The sequence below is a fragment of the Mycteria americana genome, chromosome 10, assembly GCF_035582795.1.
Source record: "Mycteria americana isolate JAX WOST 10 ecotype Jacksonville Zoo and Gardens chromosome 10, USCA_MyAme_1.0, whole genome shotgun sequence".
Classification (NCBI taxonomy): Eukaryota; Metazoa; Chordata; class Aves; order Ciconiiformes; family Ciconiidae; genus Mycteria; species Mycteria americana.
In genome coordinates this window covers 16,840,878-16,854,602 of record NC_134374.1, presented here as the reverse complement: position 1 = coordinate 16,854,602, position 13,725 = coordinate 16,840,878, and the positions used below count along the sequence as shown (strand labels likewise).

The 13,725-nt window shown below is 45.0% G+C and overlaps 1 protein-coding gene across 1 annotated transcript; it reads left to right on the top strand.

The window, feature by feature from the left end:
- The first annotated feature begins 726 nt into the window (after window positions 1-726).
- Window positions 727-3,509, top strand: RAP2C (RAP2C, member of RAS oncogene family). Its single transcript, XM_075512766.1, has 3 exons — window positions 727-886; window positions 960-1,375; window positions 3,190-3,509. Exons 2-3 carry the CDS (start codon window positions 1,103-1,105, stop codon window positions 3,466-3,468), a joined length of 552 nt encoding a protein of 183 aa, XP_075368881.1. The 5' UTR covers window positions 727-886; window positions 960-1,102; the 3' UTR covers window positions 3,469-3,509.
- Window positions 3,510-13,725: the final 10,216 nt, after the last annotated feature.

Genomic DNA, 13,725 nt, shown 5'->3' with positions numbered 1-13,725 from the left:
TCTGTCGCACGCTTTCAGGCATGTAACCTCATGATGACGGTGTGCCTCCGCCCGCCGCCCTCCCTGCCCGCCGCTGCCTGTGCCGCAGGGCCGCAGCCCGCCCGGCCAGCCCTCGCTCCACACCAGCACACCCGGGACCGCTCTCCCCGCGGGACGCTCAGAGGCCGGTTTTGCTCAAGTTAACGGCTGAGCAGGAGTCGGCCAACGCGCTCCTCGAGAAAATTGCTTTTTCCTGGAACCCCTGCCGTCATTATGAATGATTTATATGCAGGAAGGCTCCGGTGCCGCCGGAGCCCGGGAGCAGCTCGGCCTCACAGCAGGCGGCCGGCGGCAGAACCGGGCCCGATCGGCTGCGGGGCCTGCGCCCACCCCGCGGGGACGTCCGGCCCTCCCGGGCCTGGCGTGAGAGGACACCGAGGAGGCGTGTGTGGCCGCGCAGCTCGGGGACAGCCCGCCCGTGTGCCTCCTACCCCCGCTCCCCCGGCCCGGGCAGGGCTCCGCCGCCGCGCCCGGCGGCCACTGGCAGCCGCCATGTTGGGGTGGAGCCCCCCCTCCGAGGCCAGCCAGGGAGGACGCCTCGGTGCCACACGCAAAGCCGTCCCCCCGCAGGAGGCGGGCAGGGCGCCTCGGTGCCACACGCAAAGCCGTCCCCCGCGGCGGGTGCCCCCGCATGAAGCGTCCGGGCCCTGTTTGCGCGGGCGGTGACGCAGCACGCCGCGGGGCGTGCCCAGCCTGCGCTGCCGGAGCTCCGCGCCGGAAGTGACCGGAGAAAGCGGCGGGGAGGGGCGCGCCTCCGGGTGCCGCAGCATAACCCTTCCGGGCGGGGGCGGCCGCTGCCGGGCGGTTCCCGCGGCTGAGGCGCGGCGGGATGGAGTGAGGCGCGGCGGTAAGGAGCGGGGCGGCGGGTGGCGGCGGGGCCGAGCCCGGCCGGGCCCTAACGGCTGTCTCTTCCCCCTCAGGACGGCGCGGGAGCAGCGGGGCCTCGCCCTTCTCCTCAGGCGGGCCGGGGCTATGCGAGGGCCGCGCTGCCGCCTGCCCTAGGCCCGGGCCGCGGCGGCGGCGGCGGGCCCGGCAGGGGAGCGGCGAGCGGCTGCGGGGCCCGATGCGGGAGTACAAGGTGGTGGTGCTGGGCAGCGGGGGGGTGGGGAAGTCCGCCCTGACGGTGCAGTTCGTCACCGGGACCTTCATCGAGAAGTACGACCCCACCATCGAGGACTTCTACCGCAAGGAGATCGAGGTGGACTCGTCCCCCTCGGTGCTGGAGATCCTCGACACGGCGGGTACCGAGCAGTTCGCCTCCATGCGCGATCTCTACATCAAAAACGGCCAGGGCTTCATCCTCGTCTACAGCCTGGTCAACCAGCAGTCCTTCCAGGTAACCTCGCCCGGGCCCTGGGGCGGGCGGCAGCTCGGTGGGGCGGGGAGGCGGCTGGCCCGGCGTCCTCCCTTCGGACGCGGCCGTTCCTGCCCCGGGGAAGGCGCCGAGCCGAGGAGGAAGTTTGAGGGTTAGCTATGTGTAAGCTCTTTATCTCCGAAGGGGCAAAAGTGAAAATGCCCCGCTGGAAAGTGCATTTACCAGCCCTGCTTCCTTGATGGAAAACTGCTTGCTTTGCAGGCCCTTATCAGGGTGCCACCATTGTTAAATCCCACGCAGTGCTGGAGAACAATGACCCGCTCCCACTTCCCCACCAGAAATCTTCTGGCAATCCCCTTTTATGAAGAAATCCCTCGATATTAAAATCGAGACTTCCTCTTTTTTTTTTCCCCCCTCTCCTTCTTAAAAGGCCTGTTTCTTCAGTTGGTCTTGAAGAGTCTTATTGTTCTGCAGTTGTGAGTTGTTAAGTAAGCTGCTATTTTCCACCCCCTCCCCCCAAAATATATTCCTGTCCAGCATAAGGTCGATGCTTTCACAGAGTAGGTGGTGCACTGGAGAGGAGAAGCGAGCCATATGCCATAATTTGTGGGTCTGGATTTCATTTCTACTATTAAAACTCTCCAAAAGATGGAAGTATCTCAGCCAGTAACTGGTCTAAGCTGCCTCTAGAAATGAGGCTTTATTTGTGGGGAATGAGTGGATTTAGCAGCACTGCATGCAGCGCAGGGATTTGCAACTACTGCGTTGGCTTCAGTCGCTGAGTTGGGTATATTCCAGCTGCTTGGCAAAACCCTGCACACCCCCACTGAAGCAGAATGTTTGCTTCTGCTGAAGGCTAAACTTTATCTTAGCAGAGGCCTCGAAATAGCCCGAGTACGAGCTAAAGACATACTTTCTTTGGAAAACAACAGCAATGACATTGGGATGCTTCTCCCCTCGTTTTACCTTATTTTGGGGACCACTGAGTCCCCATTATTCGAGGAATGGACATACAGTTAGTAACTCACTCTGTTAATATTTAATTATTCCTGTCTGTCTATAGCATGTTTATTCTGAAGCCTGTAGGTGTAAATTACTCTCTGCAGTTCTTTTACACAGTGGTAACTTCAAACGCTTAGATTGCTTTGTCTTGGAACTATGCAAGAATTTGTAGAACTTAGTAGTACTGATAGTAACTTAAAACACTCAAGGGGCAGAGGAAGCTGACTCAGACTTTCAAGTGTAAACTGCCGATGGTAGCTCAGACTTGAATAAATGCATCTCTAGGTAATAAAATCTCTTTACAGCATCTAATTTGGTTACTTACATGTGATTAAATGTGTTCACAATGAATTATTCTAAGCATTCCAGAAGTGAGAAGACTTTATTTAAATTACTAGCTTTCTCAAGTTGTAAACTAAACACAGGCTTCCTAAATGATTGTGTAATGGCATGCTACTGCTAATGTCACAGGTCGTTAGACTTGAGACAATTTTTTCAGAAAAATGAAATCAACTTTCAAAGCAGCTATACTGTATCTTCCTCTAGCTGAACCAAAAGTCTCTCTTAGAGTTCAGAAGTCCCTTTCTGCTTGTACATATGCATACATTTTATAAAATGTGTATGCACTTATATAAAATAAAAAATAACTTTTATTAAAGATGGTAAACTTTCTCTGAGTTCTAGATCTGCATGAATGTGAATTTAAGAAGTCTTCTGATGTATTTTCAATGTTCAGTTGCACGTGAGGGTTATTAAAATGTGCTTCTGTAGTGGTTATATAGCAATTTCAAGTGATTACTTACACATACTAACCGGTTGGGTTGTTTGATCAGGACATCAAGCCGATGAGGGACCAGATTGTCCGGGTGAAGAGATACGAGAAAGTTCCTCTGATCCTAGTGGGGAATAAAGTGGATCTGGAGTCGGAGAGGGAGGTCTTATCTGCAGAAGGCAGAGCCCTGGCTCAGGAGTGGGGCTGTCCCTTCATGGAGACATCAGCCAAGAGCAAAACAATGGTGGATGAACTGTTTGCTGAGATCGTCAGGCAAATGAACTATGCCTCCCTGCCTGAAAAACAAGATCAGTGTTGTACAACTTGCATCGTCCAGTGAGAGAAATTAAGAAAAACCTCAATCATGGCCATACAGAGCAGGTTGGTGGAACAGTCATAACTAATTGAGGTGCATAAGCATGCTGTTTAAGTAAGCAGATAAAATGTGACAGGGAGTCTTAATTTAAGTAGTCTAACCTGGAGGTAGCCTTCCTCCGAAACAGATGGAAGCTTGTGCATTTGGTGCACACAATTACTTGAGTCAAATGGACTTCTTGCATTACTTCAGTAGGGTTAGTCAGGGAACATTGCATTTACTTGCAGTAATTTTACAATGAGACAAAGTGTATGATCTCATCTGCATCTGTTTTGACTGTCGGTGCTGTATTTGACATTACGTTATCCTTAATAATGTTTCGTGATGTTGCAGTGGGTTTTGTTATTGGTTGTAGTTGGTATCTGAATTATTTTCAAGTAATGGGAATTACCTTGGAGATCAATGAGATTGTGACCAAGTTTCCCAATAGTTTTGCTAAGAAGACTTTGAGCTTGTTTAAAAAAAAAAAAAATTTCCGTGGTACAGAAACTGAATTACTTGGAGTACCTTGGCAGGAGTGCCTTATCAGTGGAATAAGTTTAAAAGAGAACCACCCCGAGTTGTGAGGAGTAGCTTGAAGCCCACATGTACTAGTCAAGGACGTGTGCAAAGTGCTCTTCATCTAAAATCTCCAGAGCAGAGAACACACTATAAAATGGCTTCCCAATGCATGACTTTTTCCCTTTCCTTTCCTTTCCCAGTGACTCATAAGAGGTGTGGCAAGAGTGCAGTGTCCAGAGGGGCCTCTATAAAGCTTCCCCTGTCCTGGGTATTGCTTTGATTTTTATTTTTTTCCTCAAGGATAGCTGCTCTTGGCCCTTCACACATGTGGTGGTCTTTTTCAATACCTTTTTCACCTGATTGTGTAAATGGATCTGCTCCTCCCCTGCACGCAACAGCGCTGTCATTCCTGTGCGAGGGTGATTCTGGACTCCCCCTGCTCTTGTTTTTCCTTGTAGCCCTTGCAGGTCTGGTTTCACTATCAGCTTGAATCCACGTTACTGAAAAGTGCTCTTCTACATCATTGGTACGCTCTGCGTGCAGCCAGCTGGTCCATCAGACCTTCAGTTGTGTGTTGGACCTGTCTTGGCAAACAACTCAATGTGATCTCTCAGGGCAAGTGCAGGGATGAGGGAGGACGTGAAAATTCAGGGGAAAGAACTGCTCCTCTTGACAGCTGCACTGATTGAGGCTTAGGCTCCAACTGCCATGTTAGTAACTCTTGCTTGAGCCAGAGGAGCTTTTTGTGTCTGAGTGACAAGAGGGAAAATAGGTTATTACTGGAAGCTTTGGAACATGTATCATCTTTAAACTTGAGTGCAAGGTCAGAGAGTGAAGTCTCAAAGCTTGTCTTTGAGATTGTTATCAAGTGCTTTGTGAATGTAAATTTTAGATACTCGTGACCCTAGCACTGTCATACTAAAGATCATACACGATGTTTTTATCTCCAGTTGTGTGAAATAAGGAAAGGCTGTTGTCACTATGTAAGAGGTGTGTTTAAGATCAAGATTTGCTTGTTGAAAGGCGAGCAAACTGATTGTATTGGAGCAGAGAAAAATACAAATCAAGTCTTTCCTTGTACACTAATCCCTAACACATGCAGAGCCTTATAGGGTTATAGGAAGGAGTAAATCAAAGGAATTACTGCTTTTTTAATGGAGTGCTGCAGGGTTAATACCTTGAATCACGTATAGTAATGCAATGTTTCAGCTATTTCTAAGGCAGCTTCACAAATAAGAGCATGTAGACTTGAAGTATCATGCCAAAGGTTATGGCAATCCCCTGGGTTACTAGGGGTTCATCTTGTGCACGTTGCTGTCTTCAACTCTGACAAAATCAGGCCCTTCATCCATGAAATTTACAATTCCAGAATTGGTTATTTTTAAGTGAGGCTTCTTTGTAACCTGGCTGCTTCTGGATTTAGTATTAAATATCAAGTTTAGTCTTAAAGGTGAAATTGAGGCAGGGGGCAGGGCTATATGATTCCTTGAATCATAACATGTGCCTAAATTTGATGAGTTTCCTAAGCATGCTTTTGCTTCAGAAGAAACATCTGTAACCTTATGTCTTTGTGATCTCTTGAGATAGAGTATCCTAAGCTTTTGTAGTACAGATTTCCTCTCCTTCATTCTGCCTAGCTCATAGTGTCACATCAAGCTTCTTAGCAGCAAAATACTTCCGTGTTTCCAGGAGATGCTGCTTCTGCCCAATGTAGTCGTCACCTGTGCCAGACACGCAAGTCTTTCCTTCCTAAGCAGCTTCCTATTCAGTCCAGATCTCACCATGTCTGGAACCTCTTTTCTTATTACTCATCCTGGCTCTTCACAGGCTTCATGCTCTGTATCTTTCATTTCAGCCTCACACTTTTGGGATATTTTCTTCTGCCTGGCTCCCACTCTATCGTTGTTCTTTGATTGAGTAGGGGTAGGATCTCATTAACTTTGATAAGCCTTTGCAGCCTGATAATTTCTGTCTGATGTGCTCTAGTGTAGGAGAGCTGCTGATGGTGTCTTGTGATAGCTGTAATCAGCTTTGTAATTCTTCTGCTTATCTGTGATCCAGGGAACAATTGCTGCTTCTCAAACATCTGCTTTAGCAGTGACCGCTCCTAGGTAAAGTGAAACTGAGGAAGTGGAACCAGCTGTCTGAAAACCTGTGTGTAGGAAGTGGGCTTGAACTATAGCTCTGTCCTAGTGTAATCTTCATCATCTCTGAGTTCTGTGGCCTGTCTGTGTCCAGGAGGGGTCTTAGGTCTGGATCAGAACGTTCATAATGAAGTACTAGAAACAGTTTGTGTCTCTACAGTTCTGATGAAGAAACCAATGGGAGGGGTGAGGGGTGGATTATATGCTGGACCTGGTTTTATCTAAGGCTGTTTCAGTGTCAGTTTTAACTAGCAGGTACCACTTACCTTTTTTTGGTACGGATACCTCAACCTATCTGTCAAGTATGATGTTGTGTAGGTTCTTTCACAACATTTTTCAGTAGCACTTGCTTAGATTACTGTTCTAGTCAGCTGCATTGGGTGAAATGAGGGATGGAACATAACTACGTACTCAGGATAACCCATAGTTCCTTTTAAAAATGTGTGTTGTTCTTGCATCCTGTTTCCCCCCCTCCCCTTTCCTGCTTCTGCAGTGGTCTTCTGTCATTTCATTATTGCATTCAGAGATGTGAGATTTCCAGTAGCTGCTCTCTGTTCCTTGCTCTAGTATTTCTTTTGAATTTTCAGTATGACAGTGTTTCATATTTCAAATCTTCTTTAAAATATGGCACCTGTTACAGTGCTGGTGTGTTAAAGGATTTCTGTAGAGGTACTAATCAGGTTGGGAACACCTTAATATTGGGGTGAAAGACTGATGCTGATTAGTGATTTCTATCCCCTCCATTCATGAGTAACTGATATTAGCAAGTGCTGAAGGAAGAGTACTCTGCTCTAGGGATAAAAGCTGAAAGTATGCTGTCTTCTGGTCTGTGTGGCTATGCAACAAAGACAAATTTATCCTACTAAATTGTCTAATATCCCCCTCTCTCCTGCCTGCTCGCAGAAGAGACTAGAGAGTAGTATAGAAATTTCATGGGCAAGTGAAGCCAGATAAGGTACTATATCGTGCTAATTGTAGTAACTAAACACAAGTTAAATGGAAAGATGACAAAGCTGAATTGGGAGGTCCCTAACCTGCAAATACAAGAACGCTGAAAGAGCATGTGGAGGAAAATACCATTACTTGCTTTCTCTGTTCTTACTCTCCCCAGCAATTCTTTGCTGTCCACAGTACTGGATGCTGGATTTAGGTGAAATTTTGGGATGGATCTAATTCTGTTAGGATGAGGAGCTGCACCGTAAATGGTTTGCCTCTCCTGTGCTCTAAGCAAATATAAACCACGTATTAAGCAGGTCTAATCCATCCCCATTAAAAGCTAAATGTTTGTTTGCTGTTTTGACAGTACAGGGACCCTCCCCATCTAAAACCCATGGACCAGCGTCAGTGTGTGGGGGGACACATGCTCACCAGAGTGGGTGAGAATTACTGTTAGTGGGAAAACATACAAAGAAGCAAGCAAAACCTGGCTGTTTGCTCCTGTCAGTACAGGAGTACTGCTCCTGAATGTTGGGGATGACCAGTTGTTGGGCAAGAAGGGGAACCCTGACTATGTCAGAGCACTCTGTCGTTACAAACTGTTAATTGAGAGCAAATCAACAGCTGGAAAGAAATGGTACAGTAGGAAACGTAAGGTCCTGACTCCTACAAAGAAACTTCAAGAATAGAGAAGACTCATCAAAATCCCTGAAAAGCTGAGCATCAAGCTTCAGTGAAGTGCTTCCACGTGCACAGGAAGGACAGGTTTCTACAGACTTTGAGCTTCGACTGAGGCTTTTAGGATATCTCTACAGATAAATCCTGTGAAGTGCAAGCAAGTTACCAGAAATACAAAGATGTATTGGTCACATTGGTAACGCTACTTCCATTTGTGTGCTTGATTGAGAACAGTGGCATACAGTTCTGTCCCTGCTGAGGCTGTCTGATGAATGCTAAGGGGTTTTTTAGTAGTAATTTAGAGGATCCGAATTCTGAGAACTCAGATGTCAAAGCTGAATTAGTTGGCTCATCTACCTGTTCCCAGAACTTGTGCAAAATGCCATTGCTTCATGTTACTGGGTGATGTACTGCCTCCTCACCACCAATACAAAGCCTAGTGTGTGTATCTCTGTACAGGAGAACTTAAATTTCGGAGCTGTTTCAGATCTTTAGAAGCAATTTAGTATCCCACAGGGGCAGCCGTTACAAAGTTCATAGCAGTAAGTTGTTAGCTGCTTGCCTCTTGTATTACCAGAATTAGAGGAGGAGAACTTCAAGAATGCCGCTGTGTAAAGCTGTGCTTTGGAGCTCAGTGTGGAAAACTAGCTGTTCTGCACTGTGAGAGAAGCTGAGTTCACTTTGAATGTGTATTGAATATGGCTTTCATTAGTTATTTTGTTTAAATTGCAGATAAAACTCAGAGGAAACTTGCACAGATGCTGCTTTGGAGAACTTTCAGCCCAGGTTGCAGAGCTGAGCCTTGGTAAACCTGTCTCTATTACAGCACATTGCCATACATCTAAGTGCATAAGGTTGGTGGCCTCCAGGATCCACACACCTTAGTCAGAATGCTTAGCATGTTTACCATAAGTTTAAAAATCTGTTCTTTATCTATCAGTCCTTTTATAGCTTTCTAAGTTCATATAATGGCTAATATGCAAGAGTTCATTTTTAATATTTTAATTGATTTCTTTAATCAATTTCTGAACTTGTATTTATTAAATACTTAAACTCAGTATTACCTACTCAATGCCTTTTAAAAGAAGAGAGTTTTAATGGAGAATAAATTGAGCCTTAAACAAATGGTTACTTCTGTATATTACCTCGCATCAGTGCTTATTTCTATTTGCAAAGTTTTCTCCTACAATGTAGTTGGTCATTCTTTGAGACTTTTTGTTTACGTGTGACAGTGTCATGAAAAGATACTGAAGGCACCTCTGTTGTATGGATGTAGTATCCCTTTTCTTGGCAAATGCAGCTGTGATATTGTTTGTAACTGGTCCGATTTGACAATAGGGGTTACTTGGAATGGGATGTAAAGTCTCCAGCTGATGTTTCTTTTCTTGCAATCATGGGTTTCTTAAACTCATTTAATCAAAAATGACAATTGTAGCATTGAAAAATGGCAGCACGCTTTTCCTTCTACTGAGTTTCTAAACTTGCTTGTTTACAAATAGCTTCTTTATGCCTTTGAAAAGGGATAATGTATCCTTCAAAATGGGCTGTATGCCTAGTCAGTCAGCTCAGCTTTGCCTGGCACATTGAGACATCTAGTAGACCTCTGCACATGTAAATCTAATGCAAATAAGATCACTTTACATTTTATAGTTCCTAATATTTGTCTTTCTGAATAATATTTTAAAGCAATATTTGTTAAAGTTTTTCTTGCACTGTCACAAATTGCTTTTTAGTTTGTTTTTTTTTTCCCAATAAACAAGTTTAATATTAGAGACAAGTTGGTGTAACAAGGGGAAAAGCACCAGGTTTCAGTGATACTAACTGCAAGCGTGCTTTAAACAGCCATTGCCTTCCTTATTGTTTACCTGATCAACATTTTCTCTGAATACTTGAAAATTTTAACAATAACACAGGTATAAAGAGCAGAATGAAAATGTACAAAGAACAGATGAAATCTTTTTGTTCAGTTTTATTAACATGTTGCATACATGAGAGCTTTTTCTAGCAGTGATTTAAAATGTGTAATTTTTTTTTGCAGAAATTTAATAACTGCAGCTCACCTACTGCACCAAAGTTCTAGGTTTTTAGGAGCCCAGCTTTAGTCATTTGAACATGCTTCTAGAAATGTACATTCTTTCCCTGTAATAGCTAAATAACTTTGAGAAAAGCTCCAGTAAAAGCAGTGATGGATATATGAGGTTAAGCAGTTGAAAACTCACGAATTGTATTGTGGATGATGGCATTTAAAACAATAAAAGATCACCGGTACAGTAACTCAACATTAATGTGTTTTATTGGTAATAATGCAGGCTGACTTTACAGTGTTAGGAGAAATAAAGATTCTGAGTCTACATTCAGTGTTGAATTTGAATCCTGAAAAGAAGAGGACACCAGGTTTTCTGCTTGGGTATCGAAACACCTGATTTTTTTTTTTTTTTCCCTGTGCGGTTACTTGAATTTTTTTTTCCCCTGTTTGTACAAACTTTATAAACAGGCTGAGGCTAATACTTAGGTTTGCACTTTAATATCAGAATTAAACCAAACCTTGTATTCGAAGTAGATTTTTTTTTTTTAAGTGGTGGTTGTTGATCTTTTTTGTAGGTTGTAAGGAAGTAATGGGAAATAAAAGTAATTCATAAAGGTCTTAGTTTTCCTTTGTCTAAGGGAGAAAAAGTTGGTTAATATTAATCAGTGGTTCATTCCTATGGGTAGTTATCAAACCAGTGTTCATTTTTGTTGACCTCAGCTCAAAAAAAAAAAAAAAAAAAGAAAAAAAAAAAAACCCTTAAAAAACTTGAACTAGCTTAGAGTGACAGGACTGGGAAAATGAGAGATGGTTTCTTCAGCACACTTTGGGGGGAAAAAGGGACCAAAAGTTATTTTAGGCTTCCTCAATAGATTGCATGTGAAGTTGCTTATTAGAGTAAGAGGCTAATAATAAATGCAATATGTATTGTCTTTACTATGGCATCTGTTTAGGAGTTGTTCAAATCACTGCAGTAGGGCTCTACAAATAAAAATGTAACCTAACATCATGTATCTAATGTACTGTATCTTTATCAGTGATAGGTGAAATCTGGAATAACAAGTGCAAAAATGGAACAATTACCTATAATGCTTTGTAAAAAGTTTTTTCCAGTAGAATTCATTCTTGTCATTTTGTAAGACAACCCTACAGTCCACCTGTTTGTAACTTTTTTAATAAAATAGATACCTGTATTACCAAACTGGGGTGACTAGTCTGTGTTCAATTTCTTCTTCTGAACTGGGCTGAACTGACAAGCTGCTTTTGGGGTTTTTTTTGGTTTTTATTTTTTGGGGGTGGGGTTTTTTTGGTGTTTTTGGTACTGGTTATTCTAAACATAGTAAGCACATCTGAATTGCCATGAATGACTCCTCCCAGCTTGGGGAAGCAGGGTGTGCAACTGTGCCCAGACTGGGTGTAAAGCTCCCAGCCTCAGGTGCTCTGAGTAGAGAGGAGGGGGAGCAAGGGCCGTGCGTTATCTTCCTGTGCAAGGCAGGGACTCCTCTGTGAGCTGGAGAGCCTGTTCAAAGCAGCGATGGTGCCTCTCCTCACAGACCAGTATGATGAAGCTTTGTTCAAAAGAAGTATCTGTGTTTGCCTTGTCCAAGTCTTTAATGTTTGTATTTTTTATATAGGCTTTTGTGTGTGGGGAGATGGCTGTGGGTCCTGACATCATCTTAGTGTCTCTGTAGTTGCTCTCCACCATAGTAATCCCAAACTGGCATCTTTCCACCACGCTAGCCAAGCAAGTGCTTTTGGAGCTCTGCCTCAGGAGAAGCAGAAGATGTTTCTAGAAAACCTTCCAGCTGAGAGTGCCCAAAGCAACTTGATAACAATTATCTTAAATGCTCAGTAAAAGCCTTGCGTTTGCGAAGTTGATGATTCTCATCTGGGCCCCGTAACAAAATGTGCATCTTTGTCAGAACTTAGTCTTGGTACTGACCTTTAATATTGCATCTGTAACTAAAGCCAAGTGTTAATGTAAAATGTGATTTAAACTTTAGGAAAACTCGCTACCTTAGTACCTTCAGTCCTTAGTGATGCGTCAACAGGCAAAACTGCCTAGCATACTTACCACCCCTCCTCCAGCTAAAACAGGGTTAGCCTTATCTTGAAGGTAGGCTTCCATGCTGTTTCTTCTTCCTGCTCATGCTTCCTTCACTGAGACGGAGGAGTAGTTTCCATCTCCAGAGGAAAATGACATAGAAGGGCAGACTGCCCTTCTAAGTGATCTTGGTCAAAATGTATGCTTCCCTTAACGTGGCTGGCGGTGAAGCATACCCTGTTCTGGCTGGTGTCAGTGAGTGTGGTAGCTGACGCATTAGGACCGGTCTGCTTTGAGATGTAACAAGTGGGCTGATCACCACTGTCTGGGTCTGATTTCTCATGTGGTTTAAGAGAAGTTGTAGTTGAGCAATAACATTCCCGATTCCTTGTGGCACTCTGTGTAACTAAGCAAGCTGCTTCCTGTTCCCCCTCGGAGGTTGGGAAGTGAATGCAAGCACAGCCAGGGAGTCCCTGTGACTTTGCACCACTGGTTTGTTTCAAAGTGACAGTACAGCATAGGCTGGGTTGGGGGTTTTAAGGAAGCACACAAGATTTATGTTTAAGGCCATTATCTTTCAAAAGTCTTAGTGCTGAGAGTGAACTCAGCTGCTGCTGTACAAATGGTTGAGTAGCATCCTTTGTAAAATAGGTGTGACAGCGTCATGTTGCTTTAAACCCAGGCTAGCTGTTTTCGGGGGCTGTATAGATAGGGTTTCATAGGCAGCTTTTTCTTTGGTTTAGCAACTCCTGCTATGAAAGTGCAGAGGCCGTGCAGAAAGCTCTGCACTGTCCCGCTTCCCCTGCGTAGTCAGAGGACAGGTATGTCCCCCCAGCGTGTCTGGAGAGCAGGAGCTAGCTGCAGCACAGGCTAGAGGACCTTTCCCCACCCCGTTCCCGCACAGCACGGGTGACACGTAAACGAATCGCTAACGAGGGCAGAGTTGGGCCTTGCCGCCGGGCTGGCTGCGCTTGGGTATGAAGAACCAACTGCATGAACCCTGCAGTGGGGACAGCCCTAGGAGGAAGTACACGAGATACCCTGCGTGGGTGGAGGGTGAACTGCCGGCCACACCTCGTGTCGAGCAGTACGCTGTTATCTGCCCTAATAGGCTTGGCTGTAATTACAGTTTGAAACTAGGTGGAAGTGTCTAGTCTTAATTAAAATGAGATATGGACTCTAAACCAATATACGTTGACCTGTTTAAGTTATCTCTGCTGAAAAGTCAGCAGTCCTGGTAGCTTGGTTTGCTGGTAGGTGCTTCGGTCGTTTGGTGAGTCACCGCTCGCTTACTCGGCAGCTGGAGGAAGTGCACGTATAGCTAACATAGCTGCGGGCGAGCTCTGTCAAGAGATGAGGTGGCCCTGTGCTCTGCACTCTGTGAAAGTGAAATAATGTGGCTTTTGCGTAGCCACTTTTATCTCTGGCTGATCAATACAGCTGCGAGGAGCAGAGAAGATGGACTTTCAGCTGTAAATCAGCAACAGCGTTGTTCAATTCAAAGGTCAAATCCCACCTGCAGTAGTTTGTTGGCTCTACTGAGGGCAGCATCGAGCTTACAATAGCTTGGCTCCCTCAATGATACGGTTCGATTACAAGATATTAGGGGATAAAATTTGTTGTTCTCCATGGAAACAGTGTATTTAGTATGGAATCAACTTACTTGCCTCTGGTGCTCTCTTTCAAAGCTGAGGTTCTCTTCAAGTCCCTCCAAAAAGTCTGGCGCAATAACTGCAGTAATTGATGGGGAAGAGTCTCTCATGTTGCAGGAATCTGCAAAATACTCACTGATGGGCCGCCTTTGCTGTTTATGTTTGGTTTGTGATGTGTCTGTGCTCCTTGGGGTTCTGCTGGCTCTGTCTGAGTGGGCTGTGACAGCTTTCTAACAGTGA